General features: G+C 40.3%; 1 protein-coding gene across 3 annotated transcripts in view; it reads left to right on the top strand.

Annotated features, from left to right (window-relative positions):
* Positions 1–24,986, top strand: part of ITPR2 (inositol 1,4,5-trisphosphate receptor type 2) — a 478,853-nt gene that overhangs the window by 397,379 nt on the left and 56,488 nt on the right. For 2 of the 3 annotated variants that reach the window (XM_029955850.1, XM_029955853.1), the window contains 4 exons: positions 1,967–2,162; positions 6,445–6,537; positions 16,882–17,012; positions 18,469–18,634. In XM_029955850.1, coding sequence (XP_029811710.1) covers positions 1,967–2,162; positions 6,445–6,537; positions 16,882–17,012; positions 18,469–18,634 — 586 coding nt within the window. The remainder of the gene's footprint in view (positions 1–1,966; positions 2,163–6,444; positions 6,538–16,881; positions 17,013–18,468; positions 18,635–24,986) is intronic. The other variant, XM_029955851.1, reaches the window with a different exon arrangement.

Below are 24,986 nucleotides of genomic sequence, written 5' to 3' on the forward strand. Positions count from 1 at the left end.
GAGAAAGAGAGAGAGAGAGGGAGAGAGAGGGAGAGAGAGAGAGAGAGAAAGAGAGAGAGAGAGAGGGAGAGAGAGAGAGAATCCCATGTGAGGCTCATCTCACCAACTATGAGGTCATGACTTGGCCAAAATCAAGAGTCAGACACTTAACCAACTAGGCCACCCAACCGCCACAAGGATATTATTCATTTTGATAGAGTACTAGGTATAGAGTAGTACTAGTATAGAGTACTAGGAGGACATTGTAAATGGACATAATGGCAAAATGGCATTTAAGCATATTTTTTAAATGTCTTGTATTTTAAAAAATACATGAATATGTATTCCTAGTTACATCCACAAATAGCAATACTCTATCCAAAATAATAAAAGCCATATTCTAGACCTTCGTTTCAGAAATAAATAGAAAGAACCATCACTATACCAATGTCAATACCTTTCTTGCCTTCCCAAGATTCTGATTCCATGGGAATGGAAGGGGGCCCAGAAATAAGCATTTTTAGCAACCATCCTGTGGGCTTCAGAAAGTGATAACCTTCTAGAAAACATTCAGAAGTGACCTAGAGCCCATTGCCAGACTGCTTCTTGAAGCCACTGTTGAGTTAAAGTAAAGGAAAATCATCTTGATGTCAATGAAATGCTTAAGTAAGTTAAATAAGTCAGTGTCGATAATTTGGAATTTGAATTTGTATTAGTTAATTTGTAATGAGGAACACTGACTTTATTTCTAGAAGTTTCTGCTCCCTCCAGAAGACAAGCAGATAACAAAATATCTAAACACTTATTTTTGTATACGACCATGATAAAATATCTATTTCCTAAGGTGAACAAACAAGGTAGTATCTTTATGGCAATTATTTGTAAGACCAGAATTAAATTGGAAAGTAACTGTATAACCCTCCATGCTCAGAAAAACAGAGTATAAACAAGACACTGGTGTTTCTGACGGTATTCATCACACTGGTAATGGATCATTTCAACCATATCAGAAATTCTAATCAGTGCCCTCAGAGAGCAGAAGACAAACCTTAATTATTCCAACTTTCAAAATAGTATTCATTTCCAAACATATATTTATGCCTTTTTAAGTGAATGTTAATTTATTGCTTTTAACCAGCTTTTGATAATATAACATGTACTTGCTAAGTATAATTTCACCTTAATAATAGCAATAAATAAAATTGCTCTTGGTGTGGACTCCAGATAGCAAACACATACTTAGGTTTTTGACTAATGCATAGATTTTCTACTACTAAACACAAAATGAATAAAACCCATTAGAGGAAGTGGAAATTTAACAAATTGTGTATTATATTTTTTCTTATACTGCTGTTTCCAGAAGTACATACTAAAATAATAATAGGTTTTGCCTTTGTTCTATCCCTTTAGCCAGGAAAGGTGTTTTCATTCCTCAAATATTTTTAAAATTCCTACCTTTCCTATGGCAGCAGGCTCATAAAATTGTTCCAGTAGTTTCACCTCGAATCCCTCGATTAAACAATATGTTTAATGAATCTGTCAATTATTCATCACTTAGGTAACTATGTAATTCTCACCTTAGCCATTTTACGCATCCCACAAGCAAATGCAGGACATCAGTCAGACTAAAAATAAGAAATAAGGAGCTAAGTTGGTTAAGTAGAGTATTATAATTTTTCTAAATTCAAATGTGATGCTATGCTATTTCTGTATCTTACAAAATTAAAATTATGTTAGTTATGAAACCAGCACACATTATATGCACATTATATGCTGTGTGAGAATAATCTTTATTGAAAAACAGTTTATTAATACATTCCAACTGTAGAAGAAACATATATTTTGGTGCACTTTTAAGGTATCAGTTAGGTTGTTATTTTTTTCACAGATAAACTAAAATGGCTTGCATTTGTATCTGTAATTACCTTCCTGTTTATTCAGCTTTTGCTCCATTGCGGTTTTTTCTTGTTTTGTTTTATGTTTGTAGCTGTTTGATTTGGTGTACAGAGAAGAGACTCTGCTCAATGTCATAAAGAGTGTCACACGGAATGGCCGCTCCATTATTCTAACTGCAGTCCTGGCTCTCATCCTTGTCTACCTGTTTTCCATTATTGGGTTCCTTTTTCTGAAGGATGACTTCACAATGGAAGTGGATAGGCTGAAAAATAGAACTCCTATTACAGGTATTGCTAATACCACCAAATGAGCTTCCTCTCATGGCAGATCTGACTCGTGCACAGCGTAAGAGCATTACAGCTAAACACTAATGGAGGAAATGTTTCCTTTGAAAACATGTTCACTGAGAGCTCATGAATGTGCAATACGCCTCAGCTGTCTTTTGGCTGTCAGTGTGTATAGAAAAATCCTGATATAAGAAACATCATCTGGGCTCAGTCTCAGTAAGAAAGTTTCAACAATGCTGACTATTTTCCAGAAGACAGTCAATAACTTCAGTGTAGCAGAATGGCTTTGGGATTCTTTTCTTTCTCTTTTTTCCTGCCCCCGCCCCCAGAACAACACCTAGCATCATTCACATCTATTATTCCACATATGTTTGCTTACAGTACATCATATTATACTTAAATAATTGAAAATGATAAATGTTTTGATTTGGAAACCATCAGGAAGTAAGAAATTTGGTAATGAAAAAAATGCTTAACATACTGTCATTAAGGTGCTCCATTCATCCATACGTGGCTGTCACAATTTCTGTACAATATTTATTTCTGTCATCTGAAGGGTTGGACATCATCCATGTCCACTTACTGTGCTTCTCGTGGTGTGAGGGCTTATTCTTTCCATCTTTGAATTTTTATTTATCATGCTTTCTAATGGTTTCTTTTTTCCCTTTTCCTACCTTTTGTTGCTTGGGTTAAATTTCTTTGTTACTCTTTTTCCTCCTCTCCGACTTTGCTGGATACTTTGCTGGATACAAATCATAGTTCTGCACTTTGCTGTTTGTTTCTCTGGGTGATTCTGCTGCCTATGAGTGGTAGAGAATGGAAACCACAAAATGACTCTCCCCTCAAGCCATTAAATTTAAAGGTATGATAACTAGTGGTGACATAAACAATATTCTTTCTTGCCTTTAACAAACATTTCTTGATTACTAAATTGATGACAGATGGTAGTTTCTTTCTTAGAATATGAGATAATTAAGTGATGTTTAGGTCTGTTATTAAGTCTAAGTAATCAAAGCACAGAATAGAAATGTCATATACATAGATCGAAAATTACTAAACTGGATACTGAATTTCATACCTAGGTATTCATCATTATTCAGAGGAACATGAAATATTTGTTCCTGCCTTTCCTGTGCCCCCATAAATGTTACTTGTTCCAGAATTTTACAGGCATAAATATTTAAAGGAAGAGCTCATATCCCTAAGTAGCCTCCCAAACTCCCCTCAAACTATCTGTGAATAATAAATAAACAAAAATCTTCAGGTTTTAATTATTTATTTACCAGGCATGATCACAATGAGTTACTCAGTACAGGGAGAGTCTGAAACTGAAGCATCACAATTCCCGAATCCGAATGTATACAACAGTTACTGTTTTATGAATCTAGGCATAAATATTTTTGTGTTGTGAAAAAGGACGTTAGTGTCATTATGAACATATCTTCCTTAGAAATATGAAAGGGGCTCAGTTGGTTAAGTGTCCAACTTCAGCCCAAGTCATGATCTCGCAGTTCATGGGTTCAAGCCCCGGCTTAGGCTCTGTGCTGACAGCTCAGAGCCTGGAGCCTACTTCGGATTCTGTGTCTCCCTCTCTCCCTGCCCCTCCCCCAGTCATGCTCTGTCTTTCAAAAATGAATAAACGTTAAAATTTTTTTCATATTTTAACATTTATTTTTATTAATGTTTATTTTTGAGAGAGAAACAGAGCATGAACAGGGGAGGGGCAGAGAGAAAGGGAAGCACAGAATCCAAAGCAGGCTCCAGGCTCTGAGCTGTCAGCACAGAGCCCGATGTGGGACTCGAACTCATGAACCACGACATCATGACCTGAGCCAAAGTCAGACACTTAACCAACTGAGCCACTCAGGCGCCCCAGAAAAAAAAGGTTTTTTTAAAGAAATACAAAAATATCTTTTTTCCTTTTTTCTTACAAAACAGGCATCATTAGACCTAAAATGTCACAATCTTTATTAGAAATATGTATATTTTCATAAAAAGCTATTAAATAAGAGAAAGCATTTGTAAATACCATGAAAATCTAGTATACGAGAATACCTAACAGAGTTAAACTCTTGATTCTCCATGATTGAGAATTTTTGTTGCATAGAGCTGAAAGCAAATATGATATTGTACCCTGAAAAAAGCACCCTTATTTTCATAATATGTTTAATTATTTAATTTGTAACGCCATCTGTCTATTGATAAATAACATCAAGTTTGTTTTTTCAACTATCGAACACTATTTGCTCCCAAAGTTGAGTGAAAAGCTTATTGAGGATAACAGGCCTAGGTGGCGAGTGAAATCTGGAGGGCAGACAGGTGTAACTGTTCAGGGAGTAGGAAGTAGTCATGGGAAAGCCAGGAGGTGGGAACGAGAGGGGAGGCTGGGAGTTCCAGAGCCTGTGACGGAGCATCGCAAACGCATCGGCGAGTGGAGGATGGATAGTTTGCAAATGGCATCAGAGATTTAGGAAAACGCAGATACTATTTCTGGGATGCATGGCCCCAGCGCTCCACAGAGGAAACAGCTGCCACCGAACAGGGCTGAGGGGGAACCCTGTCTTAGAAAAGCCCAGGGAGTTGGAGAGCAGATTCTGTTGGCAAGCAGAGGTTAGTGTTTCTCACATGTTCTTTCTTCCATTCTCAGTGCTGCCCTCTGGCTTCCCATCCTCATTTCCTCTCCCCCTGGAGACTAGGAACGTCCTAGGTGGCTTCCCCACCTTCACCCTATTTCCCACCCAGTTCATTCATTGTAACCTCCAATTGATTCAGTCTCTCATTGGTTCAAAACCTGCTGGGATCTGCACTGGCTGTGAGATGCTTGGTTTACAACAGTAGCCTGGAAGCTCAGGTCACTCTGCCCCCATGTCTGTGCCTTTGCTGGCCTCTGTGCCTTTTGTCATACAAACTGCACCTGGAATTCGCCCTTCCCCCTCTCTCACTCCCCCCCCATCTTTCTGTGTGTGAATCCCTTGTCTTCTTTAGATTGATCCTTCTCCAAAATGCTTTCTGTTTGTTTGTTTTTTCCTAGAATTCACTTCTCTCTCATAATGCACTATATTACATTAACTATACTTTACTTCCTCCTCTTAACTGTAAAGCTGTCTTTGCCTCTCAGTATTCCCAAATTGTCAGGACTCTAAGACCTCCACTTCGGGCCCTCAGAGCCTAGCACTAAGTCAGTAAATACTAGGTACGGGAATGGCTGCCAGGTCCCACTCAGAAACCCCATATCTCTCCTTCTCTGACCACCAGAAACCACTCCAGCACCAAATGGTGCACCCGCCCTTTTCTCTGAGCTTGCCCCAGTAGAGGGACAAGGAAAGATGGAGGTGAATGTGTGGCCTCCCTTCCCTCAGGGGACTCGTCTTCCTCACCTTCAGGGCTTGGGTTGCAGGCATCCCCAGGCCTGGTCCATCTCCCAAACACGAGTCCCAATGCCAGCTCCCGTTTGTCACTTCCGCCCTCATCTCATCGGAGAATCAGGGTACCATGGTGTGGTGTTGCTCTGATGCACTTGAGTATTTTTCTTCAACCTCTTTGTATACCAATGAACTTACTCCCGTCCCTCCGTCTTACAGACCTTCCTCGATGACTGTTTGAAAAATCAATTTGAGAAGTATGAACCTCTTTACTTTGTATTTGTTACGAACAATAACAAAAAATTTTATAAAGCTTTTCTCACACAGAAAGGAAGGTTACCATTTTCTGTTCCATTCTGGCGGGGGAAATAGGCCAAGCAGATGGATCCTTGGGAATTAAGGAAGAAAAGAAAGATCCTGAATAGAATCTGGCAGAAGATTCTTACATTTTAAACCCTGTTTCCTGGAGCCCTCCCCCCTTACTTTACTGTTAGAACTGCCACTACCTTCAAGTGTCCACATGCTGTAGGGACTGACCAGTGGCTTAGAGTCCAGGAAACCAACTGCTTTGGGGGAAATGTGTTCTGGCATTCCAAGTCTGAATCCTGAATGCATTTGGCCATGGAAGCATTGTTGCACATGGTGGTTAAAGCCCACATTATTATTAGTACTTTATCTCTGCCACTTCAACAAGGTATAAAAGGCTTTTAGTGGGTTGGCTCATGAACCTACTCTCTATAAAATTGCTTCAATACACAAAATTGTGTTCAGAGTTCCAAACCAACTTCCTAAAACACTTCAGGATCACAGCTAAGTTGAGGTAGTAGTGCTTTTTATTTATATGCCTTTGTAACTGTATGTTCATTTCTTGTCATTTGCATATTTGTCTCTATACTATATTCTAATTTGTGTGTTCTCAGGTAGTAACGAAGTTCCTCCTATGACTTTGACTTCAATAATGGGAGCATGTGAAAAGGACCCCTGCTCACCCACAATACCAGCTTCAAACCCAGGTCTGTAAAAAGGACGCCAGAACAGTACACATCTGATACTCTGTAGTTATGCTTAGTGCTGAGGGAGTTTCTCTAAGAATTTCACGGTGGGTTGAAATAGAATCATGGAGGGTAAAAGAACCAAAAAGTTTCAAACTACAGAAAGAATTCCCATATCTGTTATTTTGTATCCCTACCCTATTCCTTATATTATTTCTATTCATGAGGATTTATCAGATTTACCTTGTGGCGCCTGCTACTAAAAATACTATTACCAGATTGCAAACCCATGCCACGCTGAGACCCTTTTAACTATATAGCCTTTAACAAAGAATCTGGAAATACACAGGCTTAGAGCTCAAAAGGCTTGGTATAATCCTGGACTTCCCACTTTCTAACTCTCTTAGATATGTTATGCAAATTTCCTGGACTTTGTTCAGATGGTTTGCCCAGAATGGGAGGGAGGGAACAGACAGAGAGACAGAGAGAATATGATACTTTCCATGCTTCCAAAGGAGCAAATGGAACCATGCTCATAAAAAGAATTTTTGCAACTCTAAATTATTCTCAATGGTTTGGAAACTATGGCATATGTGAAATTTAATGAACTGTAGAAGGAATTAGTGATCTCTTTCCAGAATCAGCAGTCAGATAGGGAGTATATATCTCTATATATTTCAAGAGTTTTATATATATATAAAAGGAGTGGAGTCAGTCTGTGTTACACTATGAAGGGCAACAGTGGACTCAGGGAAGACGAGGGAAGGAAGCGTTAATAAGCGCAGTGTAGTAAGGATGGAGTTCCCCGTTTCCATCTGGGAGCACATGGTTCATCTGATCGTAATGATAGCGGTTTCTTTCCTAAATTGCCTTTTTCCTTGAGATGTTGAATTGTTGCATGAGGAAATGTGGATAATCCCTTCGGCGATTGAAATGCTTCAACTTCTATGACCGAAAGGGAGAAATAAACACATGTATATTCCATCCAAGTAGCCAAAGGAACTGTGAGCAATTGCCTCCCAGGCTTCTTTCCTCCCCTGAGTCCTGGCCACCCAGTCAAGGCTTCCAAACAACAAACCAGCTTATTCCTTGCTTGTGTAGCTTTACTGTGCTCGGCAATATTTCTAAAATCCTGTTACATGCACCCTCCAGTTTAAACATTTCCAATTTCCTCAGCCTTCCTCACATATTACAGCAGTGACTCTTGATGTAACCCTCCAGGGTAAGAAGCTGAGTGGTCTTATCTTATTCTGGATAGTGGAGTTGGGAATCACACCATACCCTTGACCCAGACTTGGCCGACTCTTAGCTAAAATGCCATTCTTCACTGGTTCAGCTGTTAGGCCAGAAATGCCCATCCTGTGACAGGGAGTTTTGAATTTCAAGTATAAAACAATGCATTTATTTTTATTAATTTCTGCCACCCATAATCCAAGGCCATCTCAGTTTGTCCTGGAAACAGATGAGGAGTTGTTTTGACTGGTTGACCTCTAGGCTTCCAGCACCTTCCAGTTCTAATGTGGCATGGGCCTCATAGTTCCTTTATGGATCCTGATTTGGTTAAGCAATATGTTTATTCTCTCTTATGTTATCCTCACATTGATAAGCTGTAGAACAGGGATTGGCAAACTATGGCCCATGGGAAAATTTGACTTGCCACCTGTTTTTGTACAGTCCTTGGGCTAAGACTAGTTGTAACATTTTTAAAAAGTACTTTCTTTAAAGAAAAACATGCATTGGAGACTTTATGTCACCCACAAAGCCCAAAACATTTCCCAACTGGCTCTTCAGAAAAAAAAAATTGCTAGGACGCCTGGGTGGCTCAGTTGGTTAAGCATCCAACTTCAGCTCAGATTGTGATCTCGTGGTTTGTGAGTTTGAGCCCCGCATCAGGCTCTGTGCTGACAGCTCAGAACCTGGAGCCTGTTTCAGATTCTGTGTCTCCCTCTCTCTCTGCCCCTCCCCCACTCATGTTCTGTCTCTCTCTGTCTCAAAAATAAATAAACACTAAAAAATTTTAAGAAAAAGAAAAAGAAAAAAATTGCCCACCTCTGCTAAGAAAGATTTTCATTAAAGGTGTTAGAAATGTTTCATAAGACAGTGCCAGGATCAAAAATTTTAGCATGCTACTAGAAACATGCCTTTAGACGGACACATTCATGTTCTGTGCAGTTCTTCAGCTACATAGAACTCTGTCTTAAATAAACTATCAGTTAGCCCATGTTTCTCCATCTTTAAAAAAAATCATAAGATTCCTCAGAGTCTCCTTGCTAAAGCCCAACCACAGAATGTCGGTCACATCTCCAGTTTGAGATTAACGTGAACCCATACCGGTTTCTCTTGATGCCACTTCTTCCCACACCATCTTTTTAATGATCTATTTTGATATGTTATTGTGGGGATCAGCATCAAGCTCATTTGCCAGCACTTTGCAGAATCTATCCCAATCTCAAATTCACATCGATAAATGCTCCTCTCCTCTTATTATTCATGACTTAAAAAGAAATATGCAGCTATTTCAAAAACTTGGGTTTATTTTAAGTAGCTGTGTAAAATTAAATAGCTCTTAGGATCTTTAGGCCATCTTGAACTTCAGTTTATTGTCACCAGAACTTGTTATCTTCTTTTCAATTCAGCATTCTTTCTCCTTAACGGTGTGAAAAATCATAGGTTAAAAAATTTAGTTTCTTTTTAGCACAAATATTCTAACAACGTGGTCCCAAGTATATAGTAACCCAATTCCTGCCTTGCTCTTCTATCTCTGAATATTACCTTAAAATTACTACCTTTATGTTAAAGCAAATACACTTTAACTATAGTTTGACTTTAAGAAAAGAATATTACTTTGCCAGTGAACCAACCACAAAGCCAGGGTTCTTCCTGCCAGAGCCTATAAAGATGGTGGACCCAGGGGCCTAGCACAGCAGCTGAACTAGTGACGCTCACCCGCAGAATGGGAGCCAGATGCTCCTAAGACTCCCAGAGGCCCTTGTGCTGGGCCGAGATCTTCCTGGTCATATGTGCTGTGAGCCTAGCCCAGGATGTGGCTGCCCGGTACTGTACACCCTTACAGAGTGTAGGCTTTATACAACTGTTATTGGTAATCACCCAGGCATTCTATTGTAATCGTCTTATGTGCTGTTACTAATCGTGACATTTTGATCTATTTTTGTAAAATAAGAAATTCATTAAGTCAATTCAGTACAAATTATGATATTAATAATTATAAAACCTTTATTCATTCCTTCATACAGAAATATTTGTTGAGCCTGTACTACTAGCCAGCCACCATGCTAGTGTTCAGGACATGGTATTGAATAGGAACACATGATCCTAGCCCTTATGGAACATATAAGACACTGAGGGGGAAGGGACATAAAAAGTTATAAAATATGGTGAGGACTATAAGCGGTGCTATGATAGATAATCACAAGAGAGCTTGGCTGTAGGTAGAGCAAAGAGAAAGGCCTTTCTGAGGAAGGATTATTTAAATTGAGACTTGGAGCGTGAGAAGGGGCCACCAAGAGGTAGTGCAAGTACATTCCAGGCACAGGGAACAGCATGGGTGAGGGCCCTGAGGCATGACAAGGATATAGACAGATGCTATTACTTATCCTCACGTTATGGGTAAAAACACTGAAAGACACATTAAGTAAGGTCACAATAGCTGGTAGACAAATCTAGATCTCTAATTCCAAGTCCCGGACTTCAGTCTTCTAAGTTTTATTATATTCTACTTAAAGGATTAACTGCGAGGAATGCTAAGGGCGTCTAATGGATAGAGGCCAGGGACTCTGCTAACATCCTACAATGCACAGGCCAGCCCCCGTGAGCAAAGAACTATCCAGCACAGAATATCAATGGTGTTGAGGTTGAGAAACTCCGTTCCATCCCAAAGTCCATTTGGATATTGGTTTACAATTCTGAATACAAGCTAATAAAAGGCTTCTCATAAAAACCTCTACAACCTGTGACTCACCTCATCTATTACCCAAAGAAGATAACTTCTCTTTTCTGGATAGATAGATGGGAACAAGTCTCCCAGGCTTACTATGCCAGAAGCAAATCTCCATTTTTTAGGCTCCACCTGTGCTGGGAGCAGGGAGAGGAAGGTATGATTTTGCAGGGAAACACCCAGAGAATGGAGATGAGGAGAGTGAAGGAATGTCAGCCCCAGAGGGTGATGGGGACACTGTTGGGAGCCAGAGCTGATGGCAATCATTCCTAAATCAGTGTTTAAAACTGCATGAATGCCTGTATTCATGTATCTACTCTTTCCTCTGCCCATTTTGCATGTGGCATGGGTAAGTGATAAAACTCATGGGACTGAAAAGTCCACAGATTTGATCCTCTAGCCCTTGCCACCTTTAAATCGTGGCCACATGCGTTTAACTGCAAAAGCAGAATAAAAACCAGAACCTGGTGTTTGCTGTGCACCATATGTCACTGAGATTTTAAAATAACTTTTCTATATCTAAGATCAGAATTAAATTTTAATTTGCAAACCCTAGTGTGCATTTGTGACAGCCTCAGTTTGTTACCTTGTGGACGGCAGGTCCACTTTACAAAAGGCCCCGTCACATACACAGTAGCAGAATAACAAAACTCGTCGTGATTGGGAAGCGCAGCGGCCAGTCCCCGACAAAGCTCCGCAGATCTAGGTAGGGTCATTGTCCTGGGAGCCGCACATTCGCACGGTAACTGGCAACCAACTGTGGTCCGAAAAAAAATAAAAAGAACTTTTATTTCATTTGCTGCAGACCTACCTGACAAATACAATCACTTACCAAGGAAACACCAGAAAAATTTAATAACTGATTTTCTAGGAAAGTGAGGGCTTTTTTTGGCAATTTACAAAATATAGTTACAATTATTTTCTAAGGAAAGGTCATTCCAATATACAGAAAAGGGAGGAAGTTCACAGATTTCTCACACTAATGAGTAATTCAAATGTAACATGATTTGGTATTTTACTTTAATGAAGAAGACTGAGGAATTGCAGAAACCAGTCAGCTTTAGTGCCACTCTGCATGTTGGCTTCCCGCTGGAGGCCCTGCATTTTGTCTCTCTTTCTAGTTAAAATTTTTAAAAAAGAATTTCCATAATGAAGTGATTGTAATTAAAGTTTAAAACTAACAAACAAGAAGTTTTCAAATGCATTCAGGCTTTCAGATATATATCTCAGTGATAATCTGTTATTTCTAAAAAGTCCTTTAAAACTGGATAATTTAATTATTAAAGCAGAAAAACATAGCCTTATTAACAACTCTTATTCAAGCATGCCCAATATTTGAAAAAATCTTATGAGCTAACACCTCAGATCAGAGCCAATCAAATATATTTTTATTCCTTTCCTCATATAAAACACTTTAATATCCTTTATGAATTAAGAAAAACATACTAATATTCAACTGAAAGAGGATAGTTTAACTTCATATTATTCAAATATCAAGTTTGTTATATTAAAACTGTAACTTTGCATGAGATTTTATATGATGCAAATAATGATAACGATGATACCTAGATTTGTTACCCCACATGCCAAGAGATATTCTAAGTTCCTTACAGGTATATATTTAGTTTTTGTAAGTGTGTCTGTATAACACATCTATTTCCATGAATTCTTTCCTTTTGCCTGTACGCAAGCATGTGCTGTCACTTTGTTTTTCCTAGTTTGTTTTTTGTTTATTTGTTTGTTTGTCCACAAGGGAGGGGCGAAGGAGAGGGAGAGAGAATCTCAAGCAGGCTCTGTGCTACCCGCACAGAGCCCGACACGGGGCTCAAACTCAGGAGATCATGACCTAAGCCAGAATCAAGAGTTGGACACTTAACTGGCTGAGCCACCCAGGTGCCCCTGTGCTGGCATGTCTCTTGTGACTGCTGTTCTCATCATTACTCCCTTGCCGCCATTAGCTAGATCATTGTTCTTGCATCTGAAATCTCCTTGCTACCATCTGTCTGAACCTTCCTCTGCGTTCTCTTTGTTATCCCCCACATTAATCCATCTCCTTCCTTTCAAGACCAAAGTTTCCTATAAAACAATTGGCCTACACTCTCTCCTTGATTTCTGCATCAATGGTCTTCTGTTCACTATCTTCCTGATCTTTCCTGATGACCTAAATGTTCAATCCAGCCACCTTTTCTTGCTTCTCATTGCCTTTGACTCTTCTATAAGTTTTACACTTTCTTGTACCTTCTCCATCTTTAAATTGTTTTCTACCTGAATTTAGGATCACATTACTCTCCCAGCACTCTGTGCTCTTTAGCTTTTAAAAATGTTTTCTGGGGTACCTGAGTGGCTTGGTCAGTTAAGTGTCAGACTTCTGCTCAGGTCATGATCTCATGGTTTGAGGGTTCGAGCCCCACATGGGGCTCTGTGCTGACAGCTCAAAGCCTGGAGCCTGCTTCGGCTTCTATGTCTCTTTCTCTCTCTTACCCTCCCCTGCTTATGCTCTGGGTTCTCTCTCAAAAATAAATAAACATTAAAAATATTTTTAAATGTTTGCTCATCTTCTCATCCTACAAACACAGAAATCACCTGAAATTGTCACCTTTCCTTGTCTTCATCATAACACCTTATATCCAGCTCCTCTTTCTAAATTGTCAACTTCCGTGCTTTAACGGGACCACACACTCTGGTGGAAGCTTCGGTAGGGTATGTAACATTGCCTCATTCTCCCTCCTGCCGAGGTCATGCCAGCTCCTGTCGTCCATCCTTCTCATCTCATGCCCATCACCCTGGTTGAGGCTCATCACACATTGTGCCTCCTAACTGGTCTTTCTACCTCCACGCATTCTCTCCTCTTCAGTTCACCTACTGTATCGCCACCAGACTACTTGCTAGAAATCACCACTTTGGGTATTTTACCCCTACCCCAACACACACTTTTCATGATACTCCATTGCCTGTCAAATAAAACCCAAACTCACAGAGAGCCCCCAGTTTCTCTCCCGAGCTTTATCTTCCACTCCTCTACATGCTGGTTTATTTGATCTTCATCACATAGGTGAATATTTTTCTACTTCTCAACTCTGTGGCCATACCTTGTGAATGCCTCTCTGCTACTGTTTCAATCCATTGAATATTCAAGGGGAACTCAAAGGGTACTTCCCTCTCATTACCCCTAGTATTAAATGTTCTCTCTATTCTGATTTCTTTGTACCATTTCTGTGGCTTTAAATGCATGCTAATTTGCCTTGTTATTTAAGTAAATGTTTCATCTCATACTATTTCATCAGCTAGTTGATGCCCCTATTTAAAGTTCTCCAGTGGTTTCTCTTGGCTTTCAGATAAAGTTGTAACCCTTTATCTGGGTGTATGAGTCTCTCCATAATAAACAGTTCCCTTCCTGTTTCTCTTCTCACACTCAGCTCCATGCACCGAAGAGGTCATTCGAGTGCACCTGCAGGTCCTCAGCACCCCATATTTGTTCATGCCTGGTTACCTTTGCTCATCCCACCTTCTCTGCCTGGAATGTCTCACTTTGCTGATATTACTGATCAGGCATGTGTCTCTTTCAATATTCAACTCAGGCGCCACCTCCTTCAAGATGCTGTCCTGAGGGCCCCCATCCCCGTGAGATGCACACCACGCTGCCTGCACACTGCATTGTCTTTGTTCACCTGCCAACCCACCTTTCCTAGGAGACCATAAATCTCCTAGGGGCTCCCACACCCTTCGCTTCCCACCTGTATACTCAGCACCTGGCCCAGGGTCTGTGGAGGTAGTGAAATGAGGAAGGTTTGACACAGGGAAGGCAAGGTGGTTATGTAGGTAGGTCTCCACAAGGTGGCATTTACTTAGATTAATTTACCATGACTCAGGGCCTGGCTTTCAGCCTGAAGGCCTGGGAACTTGGCTTACCATATTGTGAATAAATCGATCTCACAGAGGTAGAAGCTTATTAACCAAGCTCTTGGAGGCTGCTGTATAAAACTAGCATGGCTCCGCACCAGTTATTATGGAGTGAGTATCAGTTGTCATCAACTTGACCTGGGCGTTCTCCCTATTTACGTGTCACACAGAAAGTCAATACTCTCATTATATATATTTTCAGCCAATGCATTTTATTTCATAATGGCTAATCATGTGAATTGTGTGTGGAATTTCCTAGCTCACCTGTGAGAGAATGAACAATCTCATTCTTAAATTCTTGGGGAAAGATGGGAGGACTTTCCTGTGGCTTCTGTGGACGGACCAATCTGGACTAATTGAGTCATTAGTAAACATTTATGTGACAGGAGCAGGTAGTTCCTGATTGAATATATGGATGCAGATCCCACCACTAAATAGAAGATTACTTTGATTGAAAGTCTAACCATAGCAAAGTAGCATATAGACCTGTCCCATATGACCTCATTACTGGAAAATCATATTTCTCTTTTAAAATTCCTTTAATTCCCTTACACATTTTTAAATGTTTTTTCATGTTTATTTATTTATTTTGAGAGAGTGAGAGTGCAAGGGAGAGAGAGCAGGGGAGTGGCAGAGAGGAAGAGAGAATCCCAAGCAGGTTCCATGCTGTCAGCACAGAGCCTGACACTTATTCTCACAAACCAGGAGATCGTGATCCGAGCTGGAATCAAGAGTCAGACACTTAGGCAAAGGCACCCCCCACCTCTCCCGCATTTCTAGCTGGTTTTCTTCATGGTCTTCCTAGCCGTCAGGTCAGAACCCACCTGCGGGCGTCTGAGACCTAACTAGCGTGCTGCACATGGAGGTTTCTCCGTCTGCCTTGTCTCTTCCTCTTCTGTGCTACCCCCACAAGCCTCACCTCTTCCCCACTTCTCCTTCCTCCGAAAGCAGTTTTATTTCTTCTGCTTTCTAAATCAGAATGTGCCTCGAGGCTCACCTCGGAGGCAAGCGGCCTGGCGCAGACTCCGCTGCTAGCTCTGAAGCAGCGCTTGGGGCTTGCCCGTCTCTGACTCCAGCCCCCCCTCCAGGTATATGTTTATGTTTTAAAAAGAAACAGCTCTGAGTAAGGTGAAAATATCGGGATCCCCTATCATGTGAGTTAAAGTCAGTTTCACAAGCGGAAGATCAGCTCTTTTGTACCAAACTACCACACAGGCTGTTGGTAATAGATCAGGTAGACAAAATTAGACTGTTTCTTTCTTCCCCCGCCCCTCCCGCCTCTGGTTGTTTCCATATTCCTGCCTTGACACACACACTGCGGCTACACGATCCCCAAATCCAATGCCACTATGGTTCTTGAACCTTGTAACAAGAAAAATACGTTTCTGCTCACTTACCAGTTTTAGAAAATCCTGATTCTGATACCAATTCAGTATGAACTTTTCACTATTTTAAATGCCTGGGAAATTAATACCAAGTCTGGTAACTTTTCCTTTAAGCAAAATAAGACCAGGAATTTTTCTGTATATTTTGTCTCCCCATTTCTTCCTAAATATTTTCACATAAGTACATTCACATGTAATAAATTGTTCACATAAATACATTGTGCTTCTTGTCCATAGCTCAATGCTCAACATTAAAAGAGCTTAGGGATGTCTAGGTGGCTCAGTCAGTTAAGCATCTAACTCTTGATTTTGGCTCAGGTTGTGAGATTGAGCGCTGTGTCTGGATCCACACTGAGCATGGAGCCTGCTTATGATTCTCTCTTTCCTCTGCCTGCCCCTCCTCCCCATACGTGTGTGTGTGTGTGTGTGTGTGTGCACTATCTCTCTCTAAAATAAAAAAAGTATAGGGGCACCTGGGTGGCTCAATCAGTTAAGTGTCCGACTTCGGCTCAGGTCATGATCTCACGGTTTAGGGTTCGAGTCCCACATCGGGTTCTGTGCTGACAGCTCAGAGCCTGGAGTCTGTTTCAGATGCTGTGACTCCCTCTCTCTCTCTGCCCCTCCCCCGCTCACTTTCTGGCTCTCGCTGTTTCAAAAATAAATAAACTATTAAAAAATAAATAAAATAAAATAAGTATACATAAATAAAATTAAATAGCTTAGGGCAGAAATAATATTGAGGTCAAGTGATGGCCCAAGTCTCAGTACTGGAACAGACTAGAATTTGAAGCTGCACCCATCTAGCTGTCTTACACCTGCAGTACCTTTGCCTCCTCATGAGCTCTTACCACAGCCTTCCACAGCAGTGCACAAGGCATTCTCACTTTCTTATATTTTGTTCTTTTCATCCTGTGATTTTTATCTGATGGAAGAAAACAAATATTTCAGAACCCCATCGTGTGGCCTTCTCAGTCTGTGTCAGGTGCTGAAACATTTAATGTATATTATGTGATTTTGAAAAATTGTGTCGTGGCACAGTTATAATGAAATTGAGATTCAGAAGTAGATGATAGCATATCTAAACACAGGAGTCTACTGCAGTGTGTAATTTGTGTGTTTTCATAGCAGATGAAGAGTATGAAGATGGAATCGAAAGGACGTGTGACACACTCCTTATGTGCATTGTCACTGTCCTGAACCAGGGCCTCAGGAATGGCGGCGGCGTGGGAGACGTTCTGAGAAGGCCATCGAAAGATGTAAGCTGGAGAAAAAATATTTTTTCAAGAAGAATATAATAATTTTTTTATAATTTATTGATTTTGAGAGAGAGCGAGCATGCAAGCACGAGCAGGAGAGAGGCAGAGAGAGGAAGAGAGAAAGAATCCCAAGCAGGTTCTACACTGTTAGTGCTGAGCCCCTGGGGGCCTCGAACTCAGGAATTGTGGGATCATGACCTGAGCTGAAACCAAGAGTCAGACGCTTAACTGACTGAGCCATCCAGGCTCCCTGAACATAATCATTTTTTAAATTTTCTTAACAGCATTTACAATATGTTTTTTTGTTTTCAGGATAGTATATCATGTCTTTTGCTTTCAAAGTATAATGGTGGCCATTAAAACCAATTAATTGTATACTAGAATTACACAAAAATAGCTAATGTACTAAAAAAAAACTTACGTATGTTATGAAAAGTTTCCAAACTTGAGCTGTGTATTGTATTACAGCAATGAGATCATGCCTACAAACTTTATAGAGGAGCTAATTGTTACATAATAACAGAAACTTAGGCTGTTTCTTACCTATCAGGCTTCTTGGGCATAGAGATTTTACTCTTTGTCTTGGAATGAATAGTAATAGCCGCCATTATTTATCCATGACAAATATAAAATTTGAACAAATTCTAACATGACTTCATATTTTATTTTTTTTTTTTTAAATATTTATTTTTTTTCTCTCCATAATATTTTATTGTCAAATTGTTTTCCATACAACACCCGGTGCTCTTCCCCCTAAGTGCCCTGCACCATCACCACCACCTCTTTTCCCCACCTCCCCCTTCCCCTGCAAAGCTGAAAAATTTCTCACTAGCTGCAAAAATCTCAAGCGCCAGGCTGGAGGCTTTAAAAAAATCTCAGTTCTCCAACAGGCCAGCCATAGCATATTGTCCATTCATCTAATGGTGCCTCGTCTATGAAACATCTGGACTAGAGTCTCTAAGGTGTGTTTTCAGACTGTCTGTCAAATAGAAGTAACCTAGAGCCGGGTATACTTGACTCTGTAAGGCCAAGGACAAAATCTACTCTAGAAACTGATGAAATATTAGGTCCTTTTCAGCTCCCTAATCACTGGCCTTTGGAACTGCTACTTGTCTACTTTTCATGCAGCTTCTGGGATAGGGTCCCAGTGTGTCAAAATGCAGTTAGGCAAATGATATAGGGAAGTGGTTTTTAATAAAAGGTATGTCCCTGCTTGTTTGGAGGGGTAGAAGTCCTAGAGAATGCAAGGGCTTTTGGGAAACAGATGTGACGTTTATTTCACAACACTTAAGGAAAAGAATATGAAGATAGAAAGTGTATGTCATTTTCCCCCCAACTTGGAGTACTATTTATATTTATTCAGGAAACATTTATTGAATATATTCTCTATGTTAGACAATATGCCAAATCAACTTGCCTAGAAAATATGTATATATATTGATATACTTTATTTCAGGAGCCTTTGTTTGCTGCCCGAGTGGTGTATGACCTTCTTTTTTATTTCATTGTCATCATCATCGTTCTTAACTTGATTTTTGGTGTTATCATTGATACTTTTGCTGATCTCAGAAGTGAAAAACAGAAAAAGGAAGAAATTCTAAAGACAACATGTTTCATCTGTGGTAAGTGTTTTCAGGATACTAAAATAATAGATGAAGAAACTGTCTAGGAGGAAGGAGGGGGCTGGAATGATTTTTATTTGTCATGCTTTGGGAAAAATAATTTCAAAATGAAAGCTGGACAAAAATTATGTAACCGAGCCTTGGACTAGGGTTCCCTGCTTCCAGAAATAGATAGAAGAATTATATCTGAAAGCCATCTTGTCATTATTTCTGCAATTTGTATGAATCTCTGACTGGAGATTGTGTTGTGAAATTTCTAAAGGTTACACCAACTGGCAAACAGATTTTTAATCACAATAACATATTGATTAAATGACAAAATGATTTTTATTTTATTAGATTTTGAATCCACAGATGATTTTTCTAGCAGCTTGCACTTCTATTCACTGACTGTACATTCTCTCAGTTTTTCACCTCTCTCTTTCATACACACATGCGTGCACACACACACGCACACACACACATGCACACACCACCATACCTCACACCTCACACTCCGCTCTCCTCCGACTACTGTTAGCTCTCTCAGACTCATCCGACTTTGTCCCTGCCTCATCATTCCTTTCAGCTCTATCCTATTCTCAACACACCACAGCCCTTTCTGGCTTTGGTTGTCTCTATAGCTGGCCTAGCACCCTAGAATCCTTTTCCCTCTTTGAATAATCGCCAAGTCCAGGTTACCTGCACCATCTAGTTTAGCTTGCTGAGCTGAAAAATCTTTTACTTAAAGTCACAAAACAAGCATAAGGGCTTCGCTACATTATTCTCTATAACTCAAACTGGGCCCTCAGTAAATCCCATTTCCTCCTTGATTCACCTTTTGTTAACTATCTCATTCCCCTCAGTGGGTCTTCCAAACCTTTCCAGCATTCCTCCAACACTTGGAGGTGTACCAAATAATGAACTGTAACAATGAGCTCTCTTCCAAGGAAGAGAAACAAGGAAACAACCATGAATTGGATATGCCCTTCTTCAGGGTGTTCACAACCTATTGTGGAACACAAACACAAGAAGTAACATTGTTATTTAATGTGTTCAGAGATATAATAGAGAAGTTCACAGGCTGTTATACCCCTTCAGGTTGTGCTAAGGGGTAGGCAAGAAAGAGTGAGGAAAGGCTTCAAGAAGAAATGATCACTGAACTGATGCTAAAATAATGGAAGGTAATTAGTCAATTAAAATGGGTAGAAGCAGAATGATCAGCATAAGAACAGGCATGGGGGGAAGAACAGCTCAATGAGAGCCTTCAATTACTCTAAGGAGCTCATTGTTACTAGAGCATGAATTTCAGAGCAAGACATGTCCAAGGAAGAGATTCGCCAGCTCATATGTGGACTTTTACGTTAAAAAAAAAAAAAAAACTTAGACTTTATCCTGTAGACTTATAGAGGATGCTGAACCATTAAAGAATTTAAGTAGAGGAGTACAGGGTCTAATTTTTGTTTTAAAGCAATAGGGCAGCTATGAGAGGTTGTTTGTCAGGACTTAGTCCAAGTGAAAAGTATGGAACCTTGATGCAGGAGAGTTAGAGTGGCAGTATTAAAGGTAGAGGACTGGGTTATGAAATACTTAGAGACAGAATTTTTAAACCTCAGTGGTTAGGAATGGATATAAAAGATAGTTGGGTGCCTGGGTGGATGGTAGTACCAACAGTTGAGTTTAAGAAGAAAAGAAGAAAAATTTAGAGAGAAATATGCTGAGTTTGACTTCAGAAATACTGAAATAGCAGCAAACACAGAACGCCCCTGTGGGGCACACCCAGCACAGAGGTTCCATGAGTCTGAACCTCAGAGAATGAGTCTTCACTGAAGACAGTAGCTGGGGAATCTTTAGCCTGGGTGTGGAGGAGTGTGGAGAAAGACTTCGGAGGGGGAAGGAGAAGAAGTTGGGTTAGTGTGGGATACGTTAGCACTGAAGAGTTAAGAGAGAAGGAGGGACACACACACACACACACACACACACACACACACACACATCTGTCCAGTCCAAATGGTATGAGGGGAACCAGGAATGTGTGGCATGTGCACATGAGGGGAGGGTGCAGCCTCAGCCTCGGGAAGATAGTGACTGATTATCAACTATTTCAAAGCACAGAAGGCCAGAGACGTATAAACCCAAGTAGAACCTTTGGTGACTTAAGATCAAGATGGAGGACTTTCTACAAGGATAAGTTGCACAATGCCAGGGGGAGACTTGCTGGAAGGAAATGAGGCAGAAAGAAGAGTCTTGTCTTTCTATATCTAGATTAAATGGGGGGGGGAGGGGGGAGCAAGATTGGCATGGAGCCAGGGAAGATATCATGCCATATTTTGGGGATTTGGGGAAGAGAAGTGTTGTATGGAAGCATGAGTCCCATGGGGGAAAAGACAACGCTGTCCTTGAAAACCTGTGTCACATGATCTTGCTTCCACTGTGCTTCATTTAAGCCCTTTTCTTCATGATCATAATAACTATTATATGAATACTCAACCTAGTAAGAAAGAGTTCCTGGGAAGAACATGTCAGTGAGATGTGAACCTCATTTGAGAACGTGATCCTATCTCCTGTGTTCTAACCACAAGAAACATGAACAGCAAAATAAGCCCATCACTTAAGCACTATTTCTGCTCCTCTCAACTTTCCCTTTGCTGCCATAATTCTCTTTGGCTTTTCACAGTTATTAAAGAAACCAATAATCTATATATTCCTTAAAACATCACAGTAACACTCATCGCCAAATTGAAATGTTTTCTCATTTCTCCACATTAATTTCCTGCTGACCTTTTCTTCTGCCTTGGATTGTTCATTCTCTGGTTCTATCACAAGGCCCAACGTCTTTTCCCAACCACTGGATAAGCAGTTCGGACTTTATCATTGACTTCTTGCCTCTTCTCTCTGCCCTCTTCTTTAATACCACCTTTTTTGCAGATTATTGCCAAATGTGCACCCACAGCTCCAACCTCTCTCCAGACTTTTGTCCTCTGTTTTCAGTTATTGACTGACATGTATACAGGCATGACTTCCTGGCAACCAAAGGGACCATGTCCAAAAACAAGTGCATCCTGACTTCCCATCAGCTACCTCTGACCTGGCAACTTATCCTGACCTCCACATTGCAGCTGATGACATCCTGCGGTCCCTTCGGTTGTCTGGGCTGGGAGCTTCTCCATCGTTTTGAGCATCTCCTTTTTCCTGTTCTAGGTGCACTAGTTACCCTGTGCTAATGAGCCTGGTTTCCCAGTCTTACTCACTTCCTTCCACACATCCTACAGCTGCACCTTGATTTTTCAGGCTCACCTTGGCACACACCCCAAAATGTCTTGCTTGATGTTGCCGGATTAATTTTTCCAGTTTGAATTCATCATTTGCTTACTCAAAAGGCTATCAGTAGCATTGCACAGTCTTGCAACTTTAACATTTCACATTTCCTGGCTTGTAAGATGCTCCATAATCAGGCTCCTTCTTTTTTTTTTTTTTTTTTGCCCCCTTTTCACCCAATGTTCTCCTGTTTATTGCTCAACTTCCAGCCTAACTGTATTACTCATCTTTAATACAGAGACTTTCCACATGTTCTCAGTTATGGTATTTCCATTTGGAATACCCAAACTCCTTAGCTATTGAACTCCAACCCTCTGTCTAAGGCCCGCTCAAATGCTATTACTCCATGAAACCGTCTCTGGTTTCACTAACCGCAGCAAGCCCTCACATCACACTTGGCTCTATGATGCTCTACGTATTGTTTTTCTTGTCTTATCACTATTGGATGCTAGGCACTGCCATATCATAGAAAGAGCATGGACTTTATACTTAAGTAGGCACACTGGTTCCACATCTTGGATATGTGATCTTGGCCAAGTTTCCTTTCACTTTGAACTATTGTTCCCTCATCTGGAAAGTGGGGAATATAATACCATTTTGTGGGGTTTGGATGAGTATAATTGAGATCATGTATATCAAAATTACTAGCTCAATGCTTAGCTGAGTAACCCTTCAATGCACATTAATATCCCTTCTTCAAGAGATCCAGATTCTTGCCTTATTTATTTTTACACTTCCATAGTGTGTATTGAGGACCATTCATAAATATTTGCTAAATTCAATAAATCAGCCCAAATTCACATTATCTCTATTTTTTAATTTTTCTTAATGTTTGTTTATTTTTGAGACAGAGAGAGAGACAGAGCACAAGCAGGGAAAGGCCAGAGAGAGAGGGAGACACAGAATCTGAAGCAGGCTCCAGGCTGTGAGCTGTCAGCACAGAGCCCGATGCAGGACTTGAACTCACAAACTATGAGACCATGACCTGAGCCAAAGTTGGATGCTTAACCAACTGACCCACCCAGGCACCCCATATTATCTCTAAATTTATGTGACTTATAACCTGCAAAAGGAAGATAAAGTGGGTAAATACTAAACACATATACTTCAGACAAAAAGCCTGGATATATCAATTCCAAGTTATTCTAAATTTTCTCACATTAAGAGTATTGTTTCTGTGGCTTACGCATTCCCACGGATATATTGGGCCATCTATCAGGCAGCATAAGGAGATGTTAGATAAACATGGTCTATTTTCCAGAAGCTTCACATTTATACTAAAATTTGAGAGGCCATTTAAGTAAATGTGATGAGTATTTTTTTTAACGTTTATTTATTTTTGAGAGACAGAGAGAGGAAGCAGGGGAGGGCAGAGAGAGAAGGAGACACATAATCTGAAGCTGACTCCAGGCTCTGTTCTATCAGCACAGAGCATGATGTGGGGCTCGAACTCACGAGCCATAAAATCATGACCTAAGTTGAAGTTGAATGCTCAATCAACTGAGCCACCAGGCGCCCCAAGAGTACTTTTTTGTATTAGAAAAAATAGAATGCTATAAAGTAAAACAAATTTAAAGTGAACATTTAAAATAATACAGAATTTTTTTTTAATTTTGCAGAGAAATCCCAGGCACTTTCAGCTATTAATCCCTGTGACCTCAGTAGTATAAAGGTTCTCTACTCTCTGCCCTCAAAGAAACTTTAGCAGAAATGTGTGAGAAGCATTATGATAATGTATATGTAGATATGCATTTTGTTTCTGGAATTGCTTACCATATATAAGATGTAATATGTACCATATATGTTATAAAAACTTAATTACAAGAATGATTTAAACAGTTGGCATAGTTGGGGGTTGTACCAGTAGGCTATAATACAGTTGTGATTACTTGGTCAGTGATTTTTGGAAGAGTTGGGTGTTAAGTTGTGATCCTAAGAGGGATATAGTATCAAACAACAGAGGAGAGAATCTCCACAGTAGGAGAGAATTGCCTCCAGCAACACACATACCAAGTGACGCCCATCGTGGCAACAGAGGAGGAAGTAGGTTCTGTAGGCAAGAGAGCAGATGGGACATTCCTAGCCTTGAAGGCAATGACCAGATGTGTGAGCGTTATGACTCAGAAAACAATTGCTGGTGATCCAGAAGGCAGTCATGATAGGGTGACGATTTGTAGATGACAGAGCTGGGGCGGTAGCGCAGGCACAAATTGGCACTAATATCCATATTAGTTATTAATGTTGAGTTACCAGTGACTGAAAATCCAGTGAGAAGGAGATGTTGACAGACCAGATATGACAAAATAACAAAATGGAGAAAGGATGGATGGTAGTCTGGTACCTAGAATTAAAGATCTTTCTAGGTGATTTCAGAGGAGATAAAGGCTGCACTGTCAGAGAGGGGAAATGTGTTCTTCTCTCAGTATAGAAGTTCTTTGTCTGCGCTTATGCATTAAGGTCATTTATACATGTATTTGTTCAGTGATTATTTATCAAGTGTCTACTATGTGCCAGGGTATTGCAGTGAACACAACTGGACAAAATTTACTGCCATCCTGGCACTTATTTTCCAGCATACATAGAATGTATGGTGCCAAGGGCTATGCAGAAGAATAAAGCTGAGAAGAGGAATAGACGGGCACACCTGGGTGACGGGTGGGCATGAGCCCTCACCTTAGCCATATTGTGTGGGAAATACGACATAGGTGTGCTGAAATGTTTGTGTTGAGCCCACAACGTTCCTCTTATCCTTCCTTTCTTTTTGCCTTGGTTGTCTTTTCCAATACCGTGGCTCTCATTGCTCATTTTGTGTCGATCCTTGAATTAGTATATACACCTTGACATCTCTGTTCAGAATTTCTAGCCCAACACTGGTTGTTCGGCAGACATTGTAAACTCAACACATCCCAAAGCAAATGCGTCTTCCTTTGTTTTTTTCCCTCTTCCTGTGGTGATATTACCATGAATTCAGTCATTCAGGTCAGAAAGTTTAGGGTCATTCTTGATTGCTCCTAAATCTATACTTCTAATTGGATATCAAGCCCTCTTAAGTTTT

This window comes from Suricata suricatta, chromosome 10 (assembly GCF_006229205.1).
Source record: "Suricata suricatta isolate VVHF042 chromosome 10, meerkat_22Aug2017_6uvM2_HiC, whole genome shotgun sequence".
Lineage (NCBI taxonomy): Eukaryota > Metazoa > Chordata > Mammalia > Carnivora > Herpestidae > Suricata > Suricata suricatta.